The sequence below is a fragment of the Amblyomma americanum genome, chromosome 8 (assembly GCF_052857255.1).
Source record: "Amblyomma americanum isolate KBUSLIRL-KWMA chromosome 8, ASM5285725v1, whole genome shotgun sequence".
Classification (NCBI taxonomy): Eukaryota; Metazoa; Arthropoda; class Arachnida; order Ixodida; family Ixodidae; genus Amblyomma; species Amblyomma americanum.
In genome coordinates this window covers 6422281-6448134 of record NC_135504.1, presented here as the reverse complement: position 1 = coordinate 6448134, position 25854 = coordinate 6422281, and the positions used below count along the sequence as shown (strand labels likewise).

At 48.0% G+C, this 25854-nt stretch overlaps 2 protein-coding genes across 2 annotated transcripts; one reads left to right on the top strand and one right to left on the bottom strand.

The window, feature by feature from the left end:
- Positions 1–1131: 1131 nt before the first annotated feature.
- Positions 1132–5229, top strand: Ddx56 (putative ATP-dependent RNA helicase DDX56). The gene has a single exon (XM_077633721.1). It carries the CDS (start codon positions 1231–1233, stop codon positions 2818–2820), a length of 1590 nt encoding a protein of 529 aa, XP_077489847.1. The 5' UTR covers positions 1132–1230; the 3' UTR covers positions 2821–5229.
- On the bottom strand, positions 4086–24596 carry LOC144101669 (guanylate cyclase 32E). Its single transcript, XM_077634805.1, has 21 exons — positions 24405–24596; positions 23990–24187; positions 22295–22592; positions 21682–21828; positions 20854–21029; positions 20375–20510; positions 20121–20275; positions 17816–17906; positions 16888–16960; positions 16223–16337; positions 14317–14541; positions 13329–13505; positions 12028–12181; positions 11055–11204; positions 9182–9386; positions 8067–8207; positions 7181–7304; positions 6101–6344; positions 5353–5451; positions 4830–4921; positions 4086–4262 (listed from the first exon to the last, which is right to left on the bottom strand). The coding sequence occupies exons 1-21, from the start codon at positions 24594–24596 to the stop codon at positions 4086–4088; spliced, it is 3369 nt and encodes a 1122-aa protein (XP_077490931.1).
- Between the last annotated feature and the right edge of the window lie 1258 nt (positions 24597–25854).

Here is a 25854-nt window from a genome sequence, read left to right as displayed (position 1 = left end):
TCTGACAGTATAGCGCTTGCAGTGCAGAATTCCTACCAGTATTTCAGCATAGCTCTACTGCATTCCATCAGCACTTGCACACTATCGGGGCCCATCTAACCAGAAGGCATTATTAGTATTGAGGCCAGCCCCTTCAGGTGTAGTACAGTGGACTAGACCTTAACACAAATGTGAAAAGAAATAGTGTTCTCAAGTGTGAAAAAGCCTGTAAAACATATTGGGTCAGGCATGCGAAATAATGCAGGGATCCGTTTTTCTTAATGGATGGCTCTGTTTTACAGTAGCTCTAGTATGGCTGTGGTGAGTATCAGTTTTTGTTTCTCATGTTTCGTGAACATGACCGCTTGAAATGCCTAAAATTTATCTGTCTAAAATATAATTGAGGCCTGGAAAATAGTACGTGCGTACAGTCACGATGAGCGATACTTCACAATTGCTCATCTGGGAAGCTTGGGAATTTCTCTGCAATCCTGGCATGCTACTCGCGCAAATCTGAAATTCACGCTTGAAGGGGCTATGTAGCTTTGAAACACGCGGCTAATGCAGTTTGATAGTAGGTACTCTGATCTTAACTGATCAGGGTCCCGCCGCTACCTTGTCCTAAGCTGCGTACTTGTTTCACGCACTAAGCCTAGTTTTCGTTCCCTGCAATTGAATAATTTTTATCTGTGAATGGGAGCTGTGCTACGGGAATAGGCGTGATGCTAGCATTTAAAGACACTCCCAGAAAGTGCTCCGCGAGAAAAATCGATTCAGAACTTCGGTTTTTTAGGAACTGCTCGCAAAATAAGCAAGAACTGGACGCTAAGGGCTGGTTTGCACAATTTTTGTTGTGGTGAATTGGTATTACGATTACATCGTACAAATAAACGGCAAATAGTGTTTAGTGATACAGCTCTGTAAAGAACGAAGCGCTTGCGAAGCATCTCATGCTCATTTATGCGCAACCTGCCACGAAAATGCTAATCATATATACATTCATAATTTTTAGGCGTAATTTAAAGTATTTAATCTAGTTTTTTTAATCAGACAGCGCTTGTGAAGCTATTATGCGCAACAAATTTTCAGCACATTAATAAATGTACACTAGCGCCGCTTTTTGTGGTGTCGTACGTTCAAGCCTTAGGGAAAACGATCTTCAACGACAGTATGGCAGCCTCCATGTAATGGCTAAGTCTAGATCGCAACGCGTGCTTTGATATCCCGCCAGCGCAGCACATCAGCCAAACCATGTCGGAAACAGAGCTCGAGTTCCACGAGATGGGTCTCGACGACCGCCTCCTAAAAGCGATCGCCAAGCTGGGCTGGGGCAAACCGACGCCGATCCAGGAGAAGGCCGTACCGCTCATCCTCGAAGGCAAAGACGTGTTGGCCCGTGCACGCACGGGCAGCGGCAAGACAGGCGGTTTCTGCCTGCCACTGATCCACCGCTTGATGCAGTACCGCGGCGACGAAGAGCAGGCAACGCGAGGGATCATCCTGGCGCCCACCAAAGAACTCTGTGGCCAGATAGCACGTTGTGTGTCCCAGCTGGCTGGTCAGTGGTTGCGCTGCGTCGACGTGTCGGGCACCGCTGACCTAGCCGTCCAGCGACCGCTGCTAGCTGAGCGGCCTGCGATCGTGGTCGGCACGCCCTCGCGTCTCCTGGCCCACATCAAGGCGGGACACCTCACCCTGAAGCTCGAGCTGCTTGTCATCGACGAGGCCGACTTGGTGTTGTCCTTCGGCCATGAACAGGACCTCAATGAGCTGCTGACGCGGCTTCCCAATCGTTGTCAGACCGTACTCACCTCGGCCACCCTCAGTCCCGAGGTGCTGAACCTCAAGCGGCTCGCGCTTCGCAACCCAGTGACCCTCAAGCTCCAGGACGGCGATGAAGAGCAACAGCGCCTCGCGCAGTACGTCATCCGGTGCGAAGAGGACGACAAGTTCGCCCTACTCTGCGCGCTCTTAAAACTGCGACTCGTGGTGGGCAAGACTCTCATCTTCGTCACCACCGTCGACCGCTGCTTCATTGTCAAGCTGTTCCTGGAACAGTTCGGCGTCCGGTGCTGCGTGCTCAACTCCGAGCTCCCGCTGGCGTCGCGAGCTTTCATCCTGAACCAGTTCAACGAAGGCCGCTACGAGATCATGGTAGCCTCTGACGAGAAAGGCATCGAAGCAGTCGCGGAAAAAGGCAAGGGAGTCAAGCGGAGACGCAACCAGGATCCGGAGTACGGAGTGTGCCGAGGTCTGGACTTCCAGAACGTCGCCAACGTCATCAACCTCGACTTCCCGACTACAGTGCAGGCCTACCAGCATCGTGTCGGGCGAACTGCTCGGGGAGATCGTAAGGGTACTGCGTTGTCTCTGGTCAAGGACCGGGAAGCTCACCTTCTGGAAGCAGTCCAGAAGACTCTTCCAGAGGGCACGCTGAAGCCGTACCTGTTTCGCATGGAAGAGATCGAGCCCTTCAGGTACAGGAGCAAGGACGCTCTTCGCGCTGTGACGCGAATTGCAGTGCGCGAAGCACGTCTCAAGGAGATCAAGACAGAGATGTTGTCGTCGCAGAAACTTCAGTCGTTCTTTGAAGAGAACCCCAGAGAGAAGCAGCTCTTGCGGCATGACAAGGCACTGCACATCATTAAGCATCAGCCACATCTCAAACACCTGCCGGACTACATCATTCCTCCTACACTTCAGCGTAGTCTTCAGAAGGAAGGTGCCACAAAGGCTGGTCCACCACCCGTGAAGCGACCCAAGACACGTGAGGAGCGCAACCGAAAGTATGGTAAAAAACCCCGTCGAAATGACCCACTTCAGACTTTCAGTTGTGAATGAACACTTTGTTGGTGAGCTTTCAACAGTGTTGTTATATTCTGTTTTTCCACTGTCTGGCATGACAGCCAGCAGAAAATGTGGTGATGACACCTACTGCAGTACTTGAAATGCCACATCATGTGAATGCAGTGTCAGCTATGAAATACCTCTGTGCCATTGCAACTGTGAGCTGGGTGACCTCCTCATTTGAGCCTCTCTAACACTGCTGCACATTAACCAGCACAAATTATGGCAGGTGACATTGTGTGTCCGACACTTGTCTCGAAATGAAACAGTTGATTAATGAAAACATCAAATAAAAAATGAGCACTGAAAAGAAAAAGTTGCTATTCTGTGCTTGCTGCTTTTAGGAGGTTTAAAGTAGAGTTACTCGTCAGCCATCACAATACATGCCACAAAACTCTTTTCTTTTGTTGTACATTATTTGTTGGCACAAAAAACAAGCTTTCTGATCAGACAGAACACCATTGGCATACATTACAGCAGACTTGGTAGTGTAAGAATTTGTCGCTATGAGCTCATGAAATGAATTAACTGAAGTGCTGCAAGTAATGGAACATTTAAACTGTGGTGCATGTTATGCTATTGATGGCAGTTGAAACACTCAAATGCGAAGGAAATGAAATAAGCGTTATGTAATGTCGTGCTCACATGTAAATAATATTTATTTAGTTTTGTAATCAGAAGCCTGAGTAGCTATCATACTAGCATACATATCCTGCTTTGCAGCAGAAAGCGCTGTAGATAGTTTGTGATACATATTCGGTAATGCTCGATCATGTGAAGGGAGGGAGAAAAGCTTTTATTAATAGAAGAATCTGTGACATTGCATGTATTATGGTTTGCACCTAACATCAGAGGCGCCATCTTTGAGTGCGGACCCTAGCTTCCACAGCGTAGGCCGGTTCGTGCGGTGACAAGCAGATTAGGAAAATGCATAGGTTTTTGCTGTGCTTCTGGTCTGAAACATGGCGGCCGCTGTTTGGGGCAAAGTTTGTGTAAAACAACGTTAAGAACTTTCCTGAGCCCGACTTGGGTAAAGGCAGTGGTCTCTGTTTTACCACATGAATCCCATATTCGCTTGCATCATGAGCGCACTTCTTTTCCCAAAAATTTGCAAAAATTTTGGGGATTGCAGTTATTGTGTGGGCCCACGTATTAGCAAAGATTAATATTTTTGACTAAGTAAAGTGTGTGTTCATTGGGCGAGTGCATCCGTTACGCATGCAAATGTAATAATAGAATATATGCACATTGATCAGGGCTCAGCTGATACCCTGCCACGGTGGTGCGCCCAGATCTGGGCAGGAGTGTCTTCCTTCTGTCGGCTGACACTCGTTCACAGCCGAGGTGTTTTCAAATTGCTGGAAGCCAGTGCTTGACCGGCACCTGACGCCAGGTGCCCGGCCTTCGAGCCAATATGTCCGCATGTCTCCCTTTCCCTGCGACAAAACCATTGGTTCAATGTAATGTCATAACTTTGAAGAGAGAGAAAACTCCTTCAATAAGCACAGCAACAGCTAATTAAGGAAAAATAGCCCAGGTTCTTTTCTTCAATGTGATTTTAAAGGGATTCACAGACAAGATAAGTATTATGTGCAATGTTAGTGCCACAAGACACGATACACATGATAAATATTTTGCTGAATAATGTTTAATAACGAAGTTAAGCAGTAATTTTCTGAACAATGTGCTGTAGATATACGGCGATCTGTTACTCTTAGCAAACAGAGCCCCGATCACTTTGACCACTCTTGACCCAAACACACAATGCACCAAACAATCTAGCCGTGCTGACCGCTAGTATTTCTTTGCTGTAAGCTCAGCTCATGTTAGTACAACAGATCCGTGAAGGGTTTGCCACCAAGCTAACACTTTTGCTTTCAGGAGGACTCAGCATGGACAAGTGAACATTATCTGTTTCTTTTTGTGTTTGCATGAGAAACTAAAGGCAACTAGAATCATTTGTTTGCAAGAAAAGGAAAGAAGGAAATATACAAAGTGCATACCTTGATGTATACCAATCCTCTCTCCTCTAGGATGAACCCACCTGCTTTTTCAAGCAGCAATTTGCAACTTTCACTACAATGAATCTTCAGGGCTGGAACAAACAAAATGCGCAAATGTAACAGGTGGATGCCACACTAGAATAAGGGAAGTGTTTCAAGTTCATCGATAGATGATGCAACAGACTTGAATACCCTTTGCATCCGAATTACAAGTGGGTTCCAGAGAAAGCTATGTGCTTTTATTTTTTATCTTAAATGGTTGACGTTGCTCTGTCATTAAACTGCTCTGTTTCATAAAGCCCTATTAGTGCATATACAGGTAAAAGCACAATACTGACTAAATGAAGCCTTGCTTTTATGAAAACATAATAAACCTCAATATGTTATATTCTTTCAAAAAGGAGTTGGCCTTTTGAACATATAATCTCACACCAGGACCAAGCTGCAGTAGGGAGCGGTTAGCTATCAAAACTGGTTGAGGGGAAGGAAAAGGCTTAAGTGCTCTCTCTGTTGAAATGCTCACGTGTCCCTGTTGTCTCCATCCGGGAAGCAGTGTTCACAGTGTCTCCGAAGAGGCAGTAGCGGGGCATCTTCCTGCCCACAACGCCTGCACAGGCAGGGCCTACAATGCAGATGTAAAGGCACAAGTTGGCTGCCAATTTATTTTTTATATCTCCTCTGAAGTCACAGGCTAACGCAAAATCATAAGAGAATAGACTGACTACATATATACTGCCACGCTACACTTTAAAAATCTGTTCTTTCAAGCTCGCATTCTTGGTGCGAGAACTGCCAGAGCAATGGCCAATGCTTTGGGAATAAATGTTTATTGTTGGCAAAGAAATAAACACAGGACTTCACAACTCAGAAACACATTGCCAACAACCTCGTCCATCTGGCGAAATGTCATTGGATTACTTCTGCCGTTTTAAAAGTAAATTTTAGACTTGTTCATTGTAATAGCACTACAGCTCCAGATGGGCGTCCTATCGGGGGAGATCGACTTGATTACAACAAACAAATACACAAAAACCAGCAGACCTAGGAACATCAACAGTCCCACGAATGAGAAGCTCACACTTACACAGTCTAGACATCTAGTAGAAATAACAACAGAAGTGTGGCAGCAACTTCTGAATTTAGTTTAGAGCAACAAGTAACGAATTTTCGTGTACATAAAGGTGCAAAATGCATATGTCATCAATAGGCAGCCCTAAAGCTTGCGGCAGTAAATTTGAGGTAAGAAGGTAACCCATGGTAGCCATGCTCACCAGAGTGGAGCCCCACGCGCAGCATGAGCGTCTCGTGTGGCCTGTGACGTATGCGGAAGTGACGCACGCTCTTGAGCAGGTGCAGAGCCATGGACGCCACCTGGGAGGCGTGAGCCACTCCCGGGTGACGCGCAAGCCCGCCCACCACCATGTAGGCGTCCCCGATGGTCTCCACTTTGTACACCGCGTAGTGCTCGATCACCGCGTCAAAGCACGTGTACAGCTCGTTCAGCATCTCCACTACCTGCGCCAAGTGGTTGAAGTTTACGTCTCGATAATTGGAACTCGAAAGAGACCGACAATTTCTTCGAATTGCTGCATTAAGAAGTGCCCCGTCGAGCTCCCCTCATTGCATGTGATGTTGACAACTAAAGGGTCACTTCGAATAAGCCGGAAGTTCGGATTGAGTGAGTTCGAGTTAACGGGATATTACACTGCAAGGGCTACGAGCAATGCAAGCGTACGATTAAACATTGCACTCTGAAAATTAGCAACAGATCAACGATAAGCAGAACCATGGATGAAGGCATGCTGGAAAGTTGCAAGGAGTAAATAGTCGTCAGAACTGAAAATCAGCACAGGTGGTTCTTCAGCCTAGTGTCAATATATTCGACATGTGGACATGTTGAAAAGAGTCGCCCGTACACTTACTACCGTCGCGTTGATGTCCCACTGAGCTTCTATGGTTTCAACCACTCTCAGCTGTTGGCAGGCCGGAATGGGCTAGTTTAATTGGCGAACTATCTGTAGACCCGGTGAAGCAAGCAAAAAAATAAGTCTGACTCTGGGGCGCGAGTTAGACGCTTCAGACCGGAATCACAATGGCGTCCGGTACTGGCTTGGCGCCACTGTCCATGCGCAGAAGGCACGTAAGCGCGCAGTGAACTTGTGTAAGTCGTCCCGCTGGTAACCGGCCTATTTCCGGAACTGCTTTTCTGACTTCTGTCACTCTGAGACCTGTTGATATTCTCACTTTTCTGTGTCTCAGAATCGCATAGCACATTTCATAGTCATGTTCAGAGTAATAAAGTCGCAGGTGCGACCAGTTCATCCACATGATGATAAAACGTCCACACCCACCTCCATGGGGGTGCTCTGCGCCGACAGCCTGGTGAAGCCAACAATGTCGCTGAAGTAGATGGTGACGGAATCGAAGCTCTCCGCCTCGAACTTCTTGCCGCGCTTGAGCTGGTCCGCCACCGTCCTGTGAGCAATACAAAAATTTATTTTTTTGAGGAAAGGAAATATGGCACAGCGACTCTCACTTCTCGGTGTACAGCTCAACCATGCCCTAAGGGAAGGGACGAATTAGGGAGTGAAAGAATAGAGAGGTGCCGTTACAAGAAGGATCCAGAATAATTTCGACCGCCCGGGTATCCTTAACATGCACTGACATCGCACAACACATGGGCGCCTTTTGCTTTTGAAAATATTCGTTTTTGATGAAAAGAAATGGCGCAGTATCTGTCTCACATCTCGGCGGACACCTGAACCGCGCCGTAAGAGAAGGGATAAAGGATGGACTGAGAGAATACAGGAAGAAATAGGTGCCGTAGTGAAGAGCTCCGGAATAATTTCGACCACCTGGGGATCTTTAACGTGCACTGACATCGCACAGCACAGGGGCGCCTTTGCGCTTCGCCTCCATCGAAACACGGCCGCCGCGGTCGGGTTACTGTGTGAAGTGTCCAACTTCCGGTCCCATAAGATGCCTCCTCCGGTGGGTGCAGCTACGTGCACCTACCGGTAAGCATGTATGCACTGAGGCGAAGCCAATCGCATTCCCGGCTGAAGTGGAAGCCAGGCTGGTGAGGCTAGCCGCTATACATAAATTACTAAGTTGTTTGCTCATTTTCGTGAGAATACCAAAATGATGAAGGTACGCAAGGAGAAAAGCTGCGTTAACCCAGATTGAATGCCACCCTGCGCCCTTCTGCCGAATTAAGCGGAGAACCCTAGCACTCGCCTGGGAAGCATCTCGTAGAGCAGGGCGTCAGCTCGTTTCTTCTCCTGCGCCAACTGGTCTGTGCGTTGGTCCACCAGCACCTCCAGGTTGCCGACGTACGCCTCCATCATGGACAGCATGTTGTCCACGATGCTAGGCTTGCTGCGCCCGCCGCAACCGGTAGTTATAAGAGGAGAACCGCTGAATGTCAGTATAGCATTCATTTATACCGCCCATTGTGGCTTGTGTACTGGGATGAGAAGATGAGAATTACACCTTTGCCCTCCCCCTCAATGAAAAGCCCAGCGGTAGCCCGCAACTCCCCTCTCTAAAATGCTTCCGGAATGCATCACATTGAGTTGTAACTGCACGAGGCTTCAATTAAAGCGGAACGTTTCTCCCCACCTTGTTCCTAAAAAAAGAAAACGAAACAATGAAAATTCTCGATAAACCCCTTGATTATTCGAATGTGTAACTATGATCGATGTTGTCAAGCCTGAATTACGAACTCAAGGAATGCACACATTGATGCACCAGCGTGTGCGTAGCCCCGACAAATCAGGTGCTCTCCGCGTGATGAGTTTGTAGTGCCACTTCGGAAGTGTAAATTTAACAAGCCATATCCGTCCCTGCTTTCACGATCGAATCAATGCGAAGGGAGAGAAAGGCGAATGAAGTATGCTTAGAAACGTCACACTGTTTAAAACAGCTCCATCCAAATTTTATTCGTAGTAAGAAATTCGATTCTAAGGCTCTTTCTATGTTGATGTTTTGTCCTGCTCCAAAACGTGCATTTATTGCTGAGGAAAGTAGATTTAGTTTCATTGAAAATTTTCCCGCCACTAGTTGACAACTCGTGACGTCAATACCGAAAAGGACTTCGTGATCACCGTTTCGAATTTGATGGCGGTGTAGCCTAATCTCAGGGATCAGCGGGTTTGTGACTGTGATTGCGAACCGGCGGTCGCGACATTGTTTTCTTTTTACCTTTTGTAGCTTGCGAAACTTGCGTTTTGAAACTTCCGTTTTCAGTTGTAACTTGTCAGAATTCGATATTCTGCCGGTCAATGCCAACATTCATTTGTACTCTGTGTCTATATATAACACACGTCTGTTCGTCGCTTTCGCATACGTACAGGCCCCGGCGCATGGGCCTGAGCCTCGAGCGCACGGCCTTGAAGTCCGGCCGTTGTTCTGGTGCCTCGTCCCAGCAGTCGGCGAGCAGGGCGCGCACGTACTCCAAGTCCCACTGGTCAGGCAACTGGGACAGCGGGGGCCTGAATGGTGGGGCAGCCCCCTGCTTGTCCGCTGGTGGGGGGCTTCGAACGCGGTCCACGATTTCTGCGTGATGGGCAGGCAATGTGATAGAGTCACTGGGTAAATTTCAAATGACCGCGAAGGTCCCACGTACTTCTGCTGGCGATCGTGATCAGCGCACCCAGGAAGCTTCCAAATATCCGGTGACTCTAAATGGGATGTTAACGCACGCCACCTTGCAGACTGTATCGCAATCAACCTACTGGGCGCCGCCATCTTGAGAACTTGATGAACTTTCAGCTTGGGCTTGTTGGTCCGTTTGCCATCTTGGAGAGCCCTGGGCGGCAGTAGCTCAAGCGATTTTCATTGGCCAGTAAATGAGTGTTTTAGTCTTGTCCCGCTTATCCCAGAAACAAGGCTGCGGTTAAGTTGAAAGAATCGATAGGGCACGGCGCGAGTGAGTTTAGAGAAAGACTTCTTGCTTGGAGCACTCCAGCGGACCGTTCTATGAGGGTATCACAGCCTGTATGCCGCCTTACTAGGGCCTCCACATTGTCATTCGCCCTGTGCCCCAATTCCATGGAAAGAATGCTCCTTTTTAAAGCGCGTTGCACGTAGGACTAGTATGTTAATTTTGTATTCGTATTTCTGTGCATAACTTGCAGAAAGCTTTCGTCGTCGAGGGTGGCAGCAATGAAGTAAGTTGTGCACGAATCTCGGAGGCTTTGCAACATATGGATCTTTAATGTGGGAAAGCAACAGAAGCATTGCTAGCACGGGCGGATGTATAGGTCACTCTTGGAGGAGAGGGGGTCAAATGTGCGGTTTCTTTTTCATCATGCACTTCTTGGACTCTTTTCGTCGAAAAAAATGGTCTTCAGGATGGCTGTCCTGTGTAAAAGTGGTTCGTAAGCTGGCTTCAAACGTCTGACCATATAATAGGCCTCAGCAATTTATTACAGCCAGTACTAGATGAATCATCGTGCACTGCTCAGCACGGACAGGTATAATTTATGTATTCTGTTTAAACATAATCCAGGCCCTTTTCGGGCCAGTGCAGATACACAAATTACATTTAAAAAAAAAAAACAAAAGATATGCTCGTACTTCAAAAACACAAGGCAAGCAGTTACATAACAAAGTCAATTTGCTGAACATAAATAACGAGTGAATTTATACTGTCGTACACTGTACAGCATGATCGGGCAGATTATTCCAAAGGGAAATGGCAACTGGAAACAGAGAGCAACTGTGGACATTATTGCGGCTAAGTTAATTGTTGACGAACTACTTTCCTGTGATTTCTTCTATATGAATGCCTGAAAGAACTGTAAAACTTTAATTGAGATTATTTGCTGTGTGACAGTTTGTAATTTTTCCCGGACGATCAGTATACTAGCGTTAAGCATGTCGTGATTAATCTGAGTAAGCGAACAAATCGTATAATGATAATTTCCGTATACGCTCTATTTTGTAAATTAAGTTTTTGATACGAACTCCAGATTATATTGGAATGATTGCAAGGCAGCTCGGATGAGTGTCTCATACGCGCTGAGTTCAGTACGAGCAAGAGCATTGCTATTAGTGCAGCGCCTTTTAGCGCATCGAACGAGCGTCTGCGTTTCGCCTTCACACTGCTGGTGCCACTCAAATGATGATCACTGCAGACCTCTAGCCGATTACAGCTTGACCGGTAACGCGCGCCACCACATCAAGGACAACGTATATGCAAGCTAACAGATTTGGGCTCACCGTCGGCTGAGAGCGTGGTCTTGCCAAAGGGTCCCGCCCTGGTGAGCATCTCGAACAGGACGATGCCGAATGAATACACGTCACCCCGGGGTGTTCCTTCTGGCGGTCCATCGGGGTCTCGAAGGAGCTCTGGTGCGCGCCACAGGAGCCCTGCGGCATGCCCCGTGAAAGGTCAGAAATGTGCTCTTTGCACAGCAGAAGAGTAGGAAAGTGTGGCATGTTTATTTGCTGTTGCTGTCTACAGGTGATGTATGTCGCACGTAGTAGTTAATGACGTTTATCAAATAGCGTCTCTCCTCAGCTAATACCCACATTTCTTTCTTTTTTTGCGTAGGAACGTAATAAGAAAACGGAAATGTAAAACGTAATAGGAATTTATTCAAAAGAACTACGCGAGACGACTTACTAACTGCGGACCTCATTCGTCGGCTACGACGATATCAGTGTCGCAACATTTTTTTTTTGCACGATAAATGACGTAAACCTGTCCATTGGCGAGAGCTTAGCCAACCGGCCCGTCTGGCATCTTTACTTAAAGGAAAACTTGTTTGTCTCACACTCAGCTGGATGCAGTCGCAAACAATATTTCAGTTAAAATAGTAATGTGATTGAAAATTAATTAAAGCATAATGAATAAAATTTGAAAAGTATCAAATCAATCAGGAGAATGGACTTCCGAACGTTGCACAGATAAATATGAGGGCATACATAGAATATATATGCTTACTGCGGTAAGCCTATATGTGTCAGACGGTTATTAATGAAAAAGGTAAGCCATTTGGCCGCATTGCATTCTTGCACGCAGTCAGAATCACACCGCTGCAGCCACCAGGGTTCCTGCCCTGATTTATTTGCGGTAATGGTGGTAATGATGATTGGTGGTAAGTTGACTAGACAGGCCAGCAGCGACTCTGGTCATTGCCACAAAGTGGAAGAGTCGGCACTCAGCTATGTTCTTGAGAATGCCGTGAGCCACTGTCTTGGTGTCGATCGTCTTCGGCGCAGTACTTGATGTGGGAGAGTCCGAAGTCGGCCACCTTGAGCACCCACCGGCTGTCGACGAGGCAGTTGGCTGAGCGCAGGTCGCCATGGCTACGCACCGGGCTCTCGTGCAAGAACAGCATGCCCTAAACCAAATACAAACATTGTAGAGAGGGGAGAGTCAGTAACTTTTGTTACTTGACAGTACCTAACCAATTTCAAAGGTAACAGGAGAGGCCTAAAGGACTTATGTCACGTATAACAAATTGTCGCTTAAAACTGACTGCGGCGCAAAAAGTCACATCGACGGCTACGCCCCATAGATGAGTAGCAGTAACATTCTGAGATATGAAGAGATGAAGCTGGTTCACTGCATCTTTTTCAAAAGACAAAATGAGGTAGGTTCCAACTTTGAAAGCGAAGTAAGCGCGGTAGCTCCACGGCGTCGCTTTTATATGGGTGGGTGGCTAGAATTTTCGCTTCCGAACAGCACGCTCTGCTTTCGGAGTGGATTTGCGGGAAGACAGCCAGAGACGCTGTGCGGGCCTGTTCTTTAGAATGGAACGTATGAACGCTTTTTTTACACAAAATTAGATGGAGTTGTGCCCTTATCATTAAAGGGTACCATTAAAAGAGACACTAACAGCGTATGGGACGAGTTGATGCACGATGAAATGAACAGAGGCGCAAGGACAACTGTGTGCGCATGTGTTCCCCCTTTTTTGTTCGTTGCGCCGCTTTCATCATGGACACTACTCACTATTTTAATGCCGTTCTCAAGTAAGGGAGCAACTGCAGCTGCTCCTTATCGTCAAAGGGCGGTACTAAAGAGGACACCACTCACTGCTTTGCAACTCCTTTTTTTTTCAAATAGGAGAGTAAATGCGGGAGTTATGCGCACTGTTTGCAAAATACGCCAATACCTACATGCAACGACACTACCTCGTCGAAATTTATTCATATCGGAGCAAATTTTATATGTTCCTGAGACTCTTTCTAGGTATTGTATTTCAAAATAAGTTGCTCTGAAGTCGTCATATTAATCATCTCATTTGTATACTTTCTAGGTCATCCAAGATGTTGTCTCTGTTGGCACAGAGGCTTTAGGTAATGATATATATTTCTCACGAATTTATTCGACTGCAATTAACGGGGCACATTCCCCGTAAGCTAGCATTTGGCTTTTGGCTTGTGCCGCCTAAAATCATGATGTGAAAATCTTACTTATCTTACTTACATTATCTGAAGAAAATTAAGCTGTCGCGTTTGCGCATGCGCCCTCATGGCGCTCACCCGCACGAGGTCGGCGACCAGAGATGCGACGAACATGGCGTCCAGGCGGATGTCATCGTTCTCGAGCAGGTCGCGCAGGCTTCCCCGGCTGCAGTAGTCGGTGACGACGCACACGTTCGGGGGCTCCACGCACACGCCCACCAGGGAGCACAGGTTGTCGTGGCGCAGGTCACGGAGCTGCACGCTCGCAAAGAGGTGCTACATTGGCACGTGAAGGCAGAGTCGTGTATCGTGTTAAAGGAATTATGACCGCAGTGAGTGCAGATCCGGACCGCGACAGGGCGATAACTAGGAGAACGAGAAGGGGGATGGAGTGCATTTGGAAGGTGCCCTCAGGTGATGAACAGCAGTTTAACAGCGTTCCTCAAGATCTTACCTGTGCAGAAGTGTGGCGACTAATGAAGAGAGTTGAACTTAAATTGAGGGCAACGCAGCGAGCTATGGAAAGGAAAATGATAGGTGTAACGTTAACAGACAGGAAGAGGGCAGAGTAGGTTAGGGAACAAACACGGATTAATGACACCCTAGCCGAAATCAAAAAGAAGAAAGGGGCATATGGGCAGAGGAAAGTCTGGCGGGCGGATGAGATTAAGAAGTTTGCCGGGATAAGTTGGCCGCAATTCGCACAGAACAGGGATAATTGGAGAGATATGGGAGATGCCTTTGTCCTGTATTTGGCGTAGTTAGGCTGATGGTGATATACCTAGGTCAAGTAGAATACCGCAGATCCGGGCCACAAGAGAGAAATAACAAAGGCCATTTCAATGTGGCGCAGTGCATTTGGCAGGCACTCCCGATCCATCATGAGCAGCTTACCCAGCGAAAAGCATATAGAAGTTTCATCATTCTATACTCGCTAATAGGATCGAATGTTGCGGCGAACTCTGGTTTTTAACATCCGTAGCGTAGTACAGGCTTTCCGGCGCTCGTTAAGGTTCAAGAATAACCTGCCTTTAAACAGAGCTGTCCTAATTAGGCCTCCCCTCACCATATTGAGTTGCTTCTTGAGGCTGCGCGTGATCGCCAAAGGCCGGGTGCGAATCCTCTTCACGGCACACAGGCGGCCCCTGTAGACGCCCACGGGGGCGTACAGCTGCGAGTAGCGGAACTCGGGCTGCGACGACAGCGACAGCTGCGACGACGTCGGCGCCGGCATCAAGGTGGTGCTCCCCTTTTCCGAAGGTCCACTTCCACCGCGGTTCTGCGAAGCATGCTGACACAAAGCAGGGAGCATCATTTTTTTTTTCTGCCCAGGTATAAGCTCGTGAAAGGAATACACAGAAAAGGTCCTTCAGACGAAGACTGCAGCTTTACTTGAAGTCCTACAGCCCTTGTTCTTGTTGTCCGCAAATGGAAAGTGGCGCATATCCACTGGCGGTGACGTCCAAATTCACACGGACCCCAATTACATTATGCAATGCGATAACCTAAGAAGCTGTTGATGCTTTTACTAGAAGTGATGCCACTTCGGGCTACTGATGTTACCTGCCTCCAGCCAATGGTAATTATTTGCTCTGATGGCGTCACTTCCCTTCAGCCAATGGAAATTATCTGGTCTGGTGACGTCAGTTCCTTCCAGCCAATGGGCGATCTTACTTAATGCTGTCGCAATAAAGTATTTGGCAATACTGATCCGGAGTACCCGGGTTCGAAACCGACCGCAACGGCCGCGTTTCCATGGAGGCGAAACGCAAAGACGCCCGTGTGCTGTGCGATGCCAGGGCACGTCAAACATCCCCCGGTGGTCGAAATTATTCAGGAGCTCTCCACTACGGAGCCTCTATCTTCCTTTCTTCTTTCAGTCCCTCCTTTATCTCTTCCCTTACGGCATGGTTCAGGTGTCCGCCGAGATCTGAGACAGATACTGCACCACTCCCTTTCCCCAACAACCAATTTTTCAATTTTTTAATGTGGTTGGAAGCAGAAGGCCGACTTATTAAAATAAACAAATAATTGATTTCTGCGAGATTTACGAGCACCTTAATGAGGGAGGCGAGCTTAATTTACGTGCCGGAAATAAGGTGATTTGAATTGAAATTAATCATAGGCACGAGCCGTAAAAAATGAATACGAATAGAGGAAAAGTTTAGAGCGAAGGAGCCGTCCCGATTCTAAAAGAAATGAGACGTGTTTTTTGCTCCCCTTGGGCCCATTTTCGTATTTATTGCGCTGCAGTTACTGACCCTGAGGACCCCGGTGGCCCAAACAAGTAATCATGCTGTTACAGCTGAGATCGGTCATATTTCCGATTTATTGCGATATATAGTGGCGAAGGTCGCATGATAGCTTTGAGGTTCAGAAATATATACAGTCTAATGGAACGGTATGCTTGTGCCAAAGGCCCGACTTGCATACTGTCGGCCTTCTCTTGGGGATTTAGTGGCCACGTTTGCTCTATCACTACATGCATTACCGTTGAAGATACTCGAAAATAGCCGAATGTTGAAAGACCGGGCGCAAACATCTCAACATGACACATGGTTGGCCGTGCCCTGCGGCAACCGCGAGTTACGTCCGGCAGCTACATGTGCCATGTTCATCTTGACTTTTGAACATTGTTTGTGAGTGATCGGCTGTTTCTCATTAGTATAAGGGAATACATCGATGAGCTCTGTCAGGAAGCAAGACCTGCTATATCTAAACAGACGCACATCTTTTCTCGTGTCACAGCTGGGCGAAAACAATGTTTCCGCGTAGAGACCTAAAATAGCCCTAGGACATAGGATTGCACGTGACCGATGTGGCGATACAAGTGGCACACAGTTTACTAGCTTAACAGGGAACCTCATTCATGGCACAGCGGTGTAGTACTATAGATGGTTTGCAGTGCTTTGTCTCGGATACAGACGTGTTCTGACAGTCCTTTGTGCAGGTCCCTATGGTAGCGGACGCACCAGAGATGCCGAGAGCCTGGTGGGCTGGTTCGCTGAGGGTCCTCCCCGCATGTGTATCTCGTGGAAGTCCAGCTTCCAGAGAAGTCTGTCCAGCGCCTGCTCATACGTCCAGTACCTAAAGAAACGGTGCACGTGTATACTTGTTTGCAGAGCGAGTGTGCAATAAAACTGAGCTCAAGTGAAATAGTTTCGTTCGGTGCTTATATCTAGCTAATTATATCTGTAACGCAATGAACATCGTAACTTAGTAGGGATTTAAACAGGCAGCTTCACAACAATGTGAAAGAAATAGAAGCAGTATCGCACGGCTTGGGGCTTGGGGCTTGTAAGCGATGATAGTCGTCTGGGGACTTGTTCCAGCACTTGACTGTCAAGAACAGGAAGACGCATTTGAAAAACCTCTTCACAATTTGTTTTCTGTCGAAATTGAATCGACTGGCTAAACAAAGCTCCTATGAGCAAATAGCACTGGTCATGAAATAGTTGATTCAACTAGGAGTCCACCGGCGGTTGTCAGCCGACCATCTTTGAGAGGCCGTTGCTTTCTCAGGAGCAATCTCTCACGCGGACCGCACCAAACGCATACTACGCCCGCGCGGTTCTCCCCTCCGCGGCTGTTTCACCCACCGTGTGACCGCAGAGCGGAATACAGAAGCCACACTCACCGGTAGGCGACGAAGCCAAATATGGACAGGAGCACGAGCACGCCGCAGGTAACGATACCCAAGATTTTCCACACTTGAAGTCCATGCGTAACGAAAAAAAAAGTGGTTCACTGCACCGAGGCTGTGTAGAGTAGAGCCAGAACGAGAAAGATGCAAACCGACGCACTAAGACGAGCACGTGCACTGTTCGTTAAGCGTTAGCGCCATTATCAAACTACCGCTTATATCTTAACTGGGTTTGGTTTTATGGGGTGCAACGTATCAGAGCGACTCAGGCTATGGGGACACCGTAGTGAAGGGCTGCGGAAATTTCGACCAACTGGGGTTATTTAACTGGCTATAGCTCTGGGGTCTCTAGCATTTCACCTCCATCAAAATTCTACTGCCGCGGCCAGGATCGAACCTGCGTCTTTCGGGCCAGCAGCCGAACAACATAACCACTGAGCCACCGCGGCGGCTTATATCTTAATTTCCGTTAGTCGCAGTGCAGACACGTCGATCTCCGATGATGAACAAATGGGCAGACGATCAGAGCGATCCTTGTGGCAGAGTATGCGTTAGCATTAGTGTTCCTCCCCGGGCGAAGCAGCTGCTGTCGCTGACAGGTTCAAACCATGCATGCGAGCGGGGACTACCGGGATAATACATTGATTGAACGGTGAGTTAAGGTTGGATTTTTCGGGTAATGCATTGTGACGCGCCTGCGAAATTCCCACAGTTATCGTGTTAAATTCGTTGCATGTAAAAACATTAAAGACGGCGTTACGGAGAGGCAAAGGTGGCGCGGGTGCAATACTTAGGTCATGAGAAGCTTGCTCTGTTCTCAAGAATATTTTCGTTCGAATTAAAACAAGAAAGAAAATTTCATTTCGAATTCCTTTCAAGGAACACGATCTTCGCGTTTTCTCAACGCTGCATGTAAACTCACGTATGCACTTTTCTCCGTTAAACCCACACGGCGGTTCGTCTCTCGGGGGCACGTCCTTGATCCACTCGATGGTGTCAAAGAGCCTCAGCACCTTTGGACATCAAGAAGAAGAAAAATAAAGGAAGGAAGGAAAAAAAAGGAAGCTAAATAAATAAATTAATTAATTAAGGAAGGAAGTTAAGAAGGAGTGAAGGTCAAAATGAGACTAAGTTAAATAGCGCAAGACAAACGACCGCACGACGATGAAGAGACGACACGGCACAGATCAACGCTACTATCAATTGATTTTATTTCTGGCTCAAGAGCTCGTATACAAGTATGTACACGTTCACACCACACAACCTGGCAATGCCAATGACTTTCTTCCGTTATACGTATTTTCCTTCTCTTTTATCTCTTTTTCTTTCGGTAGTTCTATCATGACCAGCCACGATTTCATCAACGCTATTGCACAGTACGTCTCAAGGAATTCGCACTCCACCGAGTATTCTAATTTTAATATTTTATCTATTAATGCGATAGCATTTAGGTTGTCGTCTAAAAAAATCACGGCTTCTCCGTCACGAAATTCCGTGATCAGTCCAGAGATGTCAGGATACCATGTGACGTCATCACAACCTGCCCACCATTGCCAAATTCAATGCGCTTGCCGCCTGCTCATCATGGCGCTGCTCATGAGCCTTACGGAAGCTCGGGAGGAGCAGCTTGGTTCTCACAAGCCCCATCGGTGGCTGTGTTTGAAACAGTCGTATATGTGCCAGCAAGTGGCGCATCGCTTAACCGCTGCACCACTGCGCCAGGAGTGGTATGGGGACACCCCGTGATCTATGCACGCGACTGAGGAAGTCGTGACGTGATCAAAGCCACGTGATCACCAGTGGGCCAATTAATGGGCACCGGAAAATTTGAAAATCAGGACCCTCAAAATTGGGAAGTTTGCTCACCCCAGAAAATAGATTATGGTGTAATAGTGGGGATTAGCGAGAGGATTAAGGTGTTTTAGTGAGTTGGGCTAATATTATCCCATATGATAAAGATAGGGTCAATTGGAGAGACATGGAAGAGGCCTTTGCCCTGCAGTGGGTGTAGTAAGGCTGATGATGATGATGATGATAATCCAATGTAAGCTTGTTACTCGAACATTCTGGAAGGTGATGACACGCATATCGGATAATGGCAATGTAACCGGTTCCAACCGAAGTTTTGGCGGGAAAACCGCATGAAGAATATTAGACACTCATTACTGACAACATAGCAGACCTAAATGCTGTCGCATTTTCTTCTTTAATAATGCGGTAAGAAGGCTCCGATATTTTTGTTGGCCTCACCAGCTAGTCAGCAATAAGTTCCACTAATCAAAACGGTATTTTGAGGTTGTCTCAAACCCGCTGTAAATGCTTAATATTTATAGGGGCTCCGGGAGATGCATCTACGAGAGAAACTGTGGGATGTGCATCTAAGGGAAAAATAGAAGAATAAACTTTATGCGTGTTTTTCCGCCATCCTTTGCTGTGTCGTGCCGTGAGCCGCAGTATCGACGTTTTCCAACTTGCCCAACAATCTGCCTTAGCCGAGAAAAGTACTGGCCTAGGTGAGAACTTTGTGCACTAAGACGGAACCCTCTTTCCGTGCTTGGTCATTTCCTTCCTGCTCCTCCTCTTCGAGCGTCACCCGGATAACGGTCATCGTCATAATCATCATTTATGATCCTTTATTATAATTTCCCCCAAAATGGCATTACATGGAGGCGCCAAGGAACAGTAGTATTTGATGGTCATGCAACAACACGCAAGATGCATTAATTACAGGCTCGTAAAAGTGAGCACTTATAGGAAACGCACTGTTGTTTGTCTTTTTCATTTTCGTATTTTTCAGAGAGCACCTAGATAACACTATATGTGGCGTCAAGCCGAGGCGCATATGAAGGGAACACCATGTTTGTTCTCATCTCCACTTCGTCTACCTCTTCTACGCTTCGTCCACCCCTTCTCCTTCACCGGGCCTTGATCTTCGGAGTGAAGGCCCCATTTAAACCCCGCCTATGACGAACGCTTTACCCAGACGAAGACAAGTCCTTTTGCCGAAACGTTGGCAAGCAGGCCTGAGGTTTTCACCTTCCTTATTCACTTTGTGACCGTCAAGAATCCATCTACCTGCCCTCCCTTCACCATGGACTTCTCTGCTTCGTCGGTCCCACACCAGACATCACGAAAGCGCTAATGTTTGTCTCACACATGCTCCGCATTCAGACGGCGAATCACCGAGATCACGAGTCTATATTCCAAACGCGTGCTACGTTTCTCACCGGTAACGTCGATCCGTTGCCAGAGAGCTCGAAGACTCCAACTGGAAAGAGTCCGAACGCACCATCCGCCTGTCCCGTCGTCTTGCGGGCGATCAGGGTGTAGTTGCCCTCGGCGTCACCGTTGTCATCCATGCGAACCATATACCCCATGGCGCCTGCATGGCCGGCCAGTAATGACATCAAATACTGTCGATTTTAATTTGGGCAACTGCCCCCCCCCCTACCCTGCCACTGGCCTCACGTCCCTATCTTACTCTGATAGGAGCGTCCACGCATGTGCTCGAACAAGTGTTTCCCGTTGCGGTAGTCCCCTCCGTGCTCCAGGCATGCGTTGACGGCCTTGGCGTACACCATGACGGCGTCGTACAGGTAGGCACCTTCCGACGGTATCTGCGCCCGCAGTGTTCTGCGCTAAGTTGCCGACTTATTCGCTGCTGAAGCAGTCTGTGATCGAGGACGACTACAGTACGGATCGAGACACCTATAGAGGTGATCAAAGTCTTTACGTTTGGACCATAATTAAGGATTCACTGCAGAAATACATTGGGCGCTTACGGTAGGTTTTTAAGCTGAAATCAAATTTCTTTGGAAGTCATAACGGCCAATTTGGCGGGCGTCACAAAACGTGTGAGATGAGTGGATTGCTAAGGTAGTTAACTAAAGTCTGCTAATTAACTAATTAAGTTTAACAGTTAGACAGTTGGTTGCAATCAGATAATAGGGAAGACCTCACCTTCTTCCTGCCTCCGATGGTGTCGGCGGCGTTGACGATGTTGAACGGTGGCCTCTGCATGTACTCGTTGACGGCCACGGAGAACTCCTCGAAGCCCGATGCCGGCGAACCCACGATGCCCAGGTAGGAGCGGAAGGCCCGCACCACCAAAGGGTCCGGTTCTTCGCGAAACAGCCCTTCAACATACATTCCGCAGGACTTCAATTTTTTGAAACCAAAGCTAAAAGCGGAGGAGAAGGAGGAGGAGGAGGAGGAGGGTAATGGAACAGGAGAGGCTAAGAACGGCGTGCAGCATTGCGATGAACGGGACGCTGGCATTGGCCGAATGTTCTATCCTTGCTCAAGCTCAGAGAAGATACCTGTCTGTCTGCATAGAAGCCCTCGCTGACCGACTACACAACGAGCGAAACTGTCAGATAAGAAACTATAAGTTGATGATGATCGTGATTTTTTTATGACACAAGGGCATCTGCTGCCAAAGAGCACCATGGCACAAGGTATTTTCGTTTGCTCAAGGTCAAAAACCCCACCTTGAAGCTATAACTATAAGATAAGGTAACTGCAGATAAGATAAAGATAAGGTAATATAAATAGCAGATAAGGATGTCACATGGACAGATAAGCTGCGAAGCGAAAGGGTGCTATAACAGCCTATTCCGCAATAAGCTTTGCTCATGGCATTCTCAATACACACTTTTGCTGTCTTCCTTTAGGCGAACTTAAAAAGGGCAAACCGTTATTCTGACCACGGAAGACCTATACCGCTCCTCCTTACGCATTTCTGTGCCACGGTTGCGGACGATAGCTGCGCTTCGTACGCACACTAACCAGTGAGGTAGCGCGCGGGCTCTTCGACGTCGTACTGCCGCACGTCGACGCCGACGACGAAGTATTCACCGCCCTGGAGCAGTCCCCGGGCGTCCAGACTTGCCATTAGGCCAATGTGTTCGAAGTATTGGCCCAACACAATGAACACTGCGTAATGCATGCGCACAAACACACATTCATACATCATACATTTTCCCTAAGAAACAACCTTACAGGAACTGGCGGTGATGCTGGAGTACCTAGTACTGCAGCATGTCTTCGAGAAATTTTATTAAACAGCTCAAATATTGCAGCTTTTGAAGCGAGTTCTAGTGTGACATATACGATTCTCAGGCGGTTATGCTTTCAGACCAACTGCGCAAAGTGAATTATAGACCATGGTCTGCCTGCTACAGCGATGCTCATAAATGGTAATGTCAGTGTCAGAGTTCAAGTCAGGACTATACTAAACTGCAAAACGTCAACAACACAGAAGTTTTCGACACTTACAAAGCGTTTTTCTCATTTCTGTTCAGCGTTCTGAAACTGCCACTGCCAATACATATCGTGACGAGAATCACATTTCTGGGTGCCGACGGTCTGCATGCTTCGACTTCTAGTGCCATGTGCTGACCTCTCGCCTTCGCCACTGCCTCTCCGAGCATCCCTTCGAAGGGACTCGGGCTGTATCCGTAGTGGAAGGTCTCGTTCCACGACGTCACGTGACGCAGGCGGACGCCATGCGACCTCAGCGTGGCCATGACGCTGTCAGCCACGTGACCCAGCCTCGAGGCGTAGAAGAGCGCCACCTGTCGCCATCCGAAGAAGGCCAACAGCGCTGCCACCGATTTGGAGATGTGCGTCTCTGGAGGACGCGTCCGGGCGAAGGTCGGGAAACGCTGCTTGTCCGACGTCTCCCGGTCCAGACAGAACTGCAGCGCGAAGCGCGGAGCAGTACTAGTTGAATGAAGCAGGCAATATTTCATTTCTCAAGTCGCATCGATATCGCTTTGAAAACAGGTAAGAACACTATAAAAAGGGGCATGTAGCTCGTGGTCGACATTTAAGCAAATTTGTACCTCTAGATTAAGCTCAAACGGCACAAAATGAGAAATGTTCAGAAAGAATATTTAGAAAAACAGCCTGCTTCTCATCCACAGCTTAAGAGTAAATAATTGTAGACTACATGCTAATAAATTCCTCCTTGTCATATTTCTATGACCTGACGTCAGAGTGAGCGAGATGTTGATGTACAGGGAGCACAGCGAAAGGCCAGTACATGCGTGTAGTAGGCTTATCGTCACCTGAACCGGCCGGCTCCGCTGTAGCTGCGTAAATGGAAACAAAATGGCGCCTCAGCCGTCACGTTAATGCTTCCTACCGTCACAGGTGAGGACTTGCACATGCAGTGCTCCGGACATCGTTCGCTAGGTAGATTCAGCAACGTTCATTGCCAGACTTGTTCTAATTGAACCCTCGATATTTACAGTTTCAACAGGGAATGAACCTGGGAGCAGGTTCCCTAAACGCGCCGTACATAGTCGATCGCACTTGTTTAGAGCGCTCGAGTGGTGTGCTGCGGAGCAAATGAATTCGTGAAATGGTTTCGCAGTTGCTTTGCTAGCGGTAAGGCTCCGGTGCCTTTGCGGTTCATGTGTCTATTCGGCTGCTCTCCAGGGCAAGCATTATCATTGAAAGACATTACCGGCTGCTTTATAATTTCGCTTTATTTTCCCAAAGTGGAACCTCTAGAGCGCTCTAGACAAGTGTTATCGATTCTGTACGTATGCTTTTGTAGGTAGAATTAGCATAGCGGAAACGTACTAGTGTATAGGTATACTGGTTTACCGGACGACTCCTTCGCACGCGCAGTCACTTATGTGGAGCCAGCCGGGGCCACGGCCGGTATACGTCTCCGCTAATAAGTCTGCAGGACGCTAAAAACGTATACTTGGATAGTGGCTGCCGGTACTGTTACTCTCCCGACGTCTATCGTGACTGGTCAATGCACGGAACACGGCTAGCTATACACAAAGCAAACCTAAATATCAAGACCTGAGATGCAAGAATTAGGTTTTGGACTGCCCTGCATAAACGCCCTAATAATCACAATCTTTAGTGATAATTCATAAGCATTCATACATAATTGATCGAATAGTGAGCACTCATAACACTACTATTTGTCTTTGCGATTAGGCCATGTGAAAGGAAGGCGCCATACTAGAGGTCCCATGTATACCGAAAGAAGACTCAAGGCATGACATCGGAGTTAGGCTTTACGGAGAACACTGGGGGTGCACGGTGCCAGCTGCACGTATATGCAACGCACGTAGGACACCATGGGCAGGTTGAGGGCGGCGGCGAGGTAGGCCTCGTGGACGCAGGTCTCCTGGGGCCCGATGAAGGCCGAGACGTTCTGTCGCCAGAGCCGCGCCGTCTGCAGCACACTGTGGCGTTCGCGCCCAAAGGTCTCGGCCACGAGCACGTCCAGTCGGAGTCCGCCATTCAGTGGAGCTTTCAGGTTCACCTGCATTTCACAGTGCGTAGTGTCGCGCCTGAGCTTTCGCAACGGTTTGGCTGTGTTCAGAGCACCTATAGAACAGTAGTCATCGTTGTTAAATTCTAAAACAGAATTTGCTTACGCCTCCCGTTCATATATGCTCCTGCTTTTGCTCTATAAAGCCCCTGTCTGCTAAACGAGAGATAAAGGTCGAACCTCAAATGAATCCAGCTCTTTATGTCACCTGGTCAACGGCGAGTGTGAGTGCTCCCGAGATAGCCAGTCCTGGCCTCCGATAGCTCCTGTCGCCCGCAAGTCGCTGGGATCCGGTGAGGTAGCCGAGCACAATGGTTTCATTGACTGCTACTGCAGGGAAAGGTCGCTCATACAAGACAAGCATGACGGAAACGACGCTCGGAATAATCCCGAGATGCATGGCTACTCCTCTTGGGCGTGACAAGTGGGAAGCCCCTTGAAGAACCTTTCTCCCACCTGAAGCGTCGAAAAAAACTTCACTCGCAATTGAGCGGAGGGCGGTAGAGGTCTACTATATGCATTCGTGCTGGAACCCGGGGAACCCGGGGAACGGCTGCATCCAGAGGAGTTTACAGTTCTTGGATCAGTAGCAAGCATGAAGCGTAGCTTGGAGGTACGTCCAAGCCGGGACATCTTACCGACGTACGGAACAGACCTTCGAATGATGAGTCATGCTTCGCGGAACTCCTTTGAAGTCGAGTTGAGGGGCGCCTAAGTTGAAATACACATGCCTTCGCTTCTGACTCGGGGCCTCTGCACCGTTTCGCGCTGTCTTCCGATCGAGCGAAGCCTATGTGTGTCGCTGTGCCCTCATGAAGGAGACCTTCCGACGCAGCTTATATGCGGGCTCGAAGGTGTTTTCGTGAGCAAGGGGGAGTGTCGCATTTAATGTCCCACTGAGGTGCGGGTCATCGTCCCTTAGGACGTGGCATGCGTCCCCCAATCAATGGGGGCATTTAAGCCAACAGCAACCTGCTAAGTACAGCACCGCTCGGAAGCGACGCGCGCTAACGGATTACGAAAGATGCCAAAAGACTGCTGTGACTATAAGAGGTAGAAAACGCCGGCAGGATGCTACTTCTACTGCTCGATAACTTTAGAAAACCAACGCCAGCTAGGGGACTGCGAATAGTAGTATTTATAAACCGAATCTAACACGAACCGTATAGCTGAAAACCTGGCCGAAAAACGAAAGAACCGAATCGAATACAAATCGAATATTCGCGTAATTATTCGGAATTTATGCGAATATTCGTACAAATAAGGCTAGAATATTTATGCTAAATAGCGAAGCACAAGCGGCGGCGCAATAACTCATGGCGTTAAAGCTGCAGCTGTCGCAAGATACGACACTGATCTCCACTAGGGAGCACGCAGCACGAAGTCATTACGTTAGAGTTGTGACTGCCATATCATGCGCGTAGGAATATCGCATTTCGCTACCGACGACGACGGCGAAAAAACCAACGCCAAATTTCAATTGCTGAGAGGAACGAGATTTCTCCGATATCGGCATGAAGTCAGTTTTCTGAACCTGGTTGAACCCTGCCGCGTCGCCCAGGCCTGGAGTCCACATACGAGGTGTTTCAAGGAAGCCCATCACTATTTTTTTAAATAGTGTTTTTGAGGTGAAGGGAAGCTTTTTGCGGCGTAGTAAT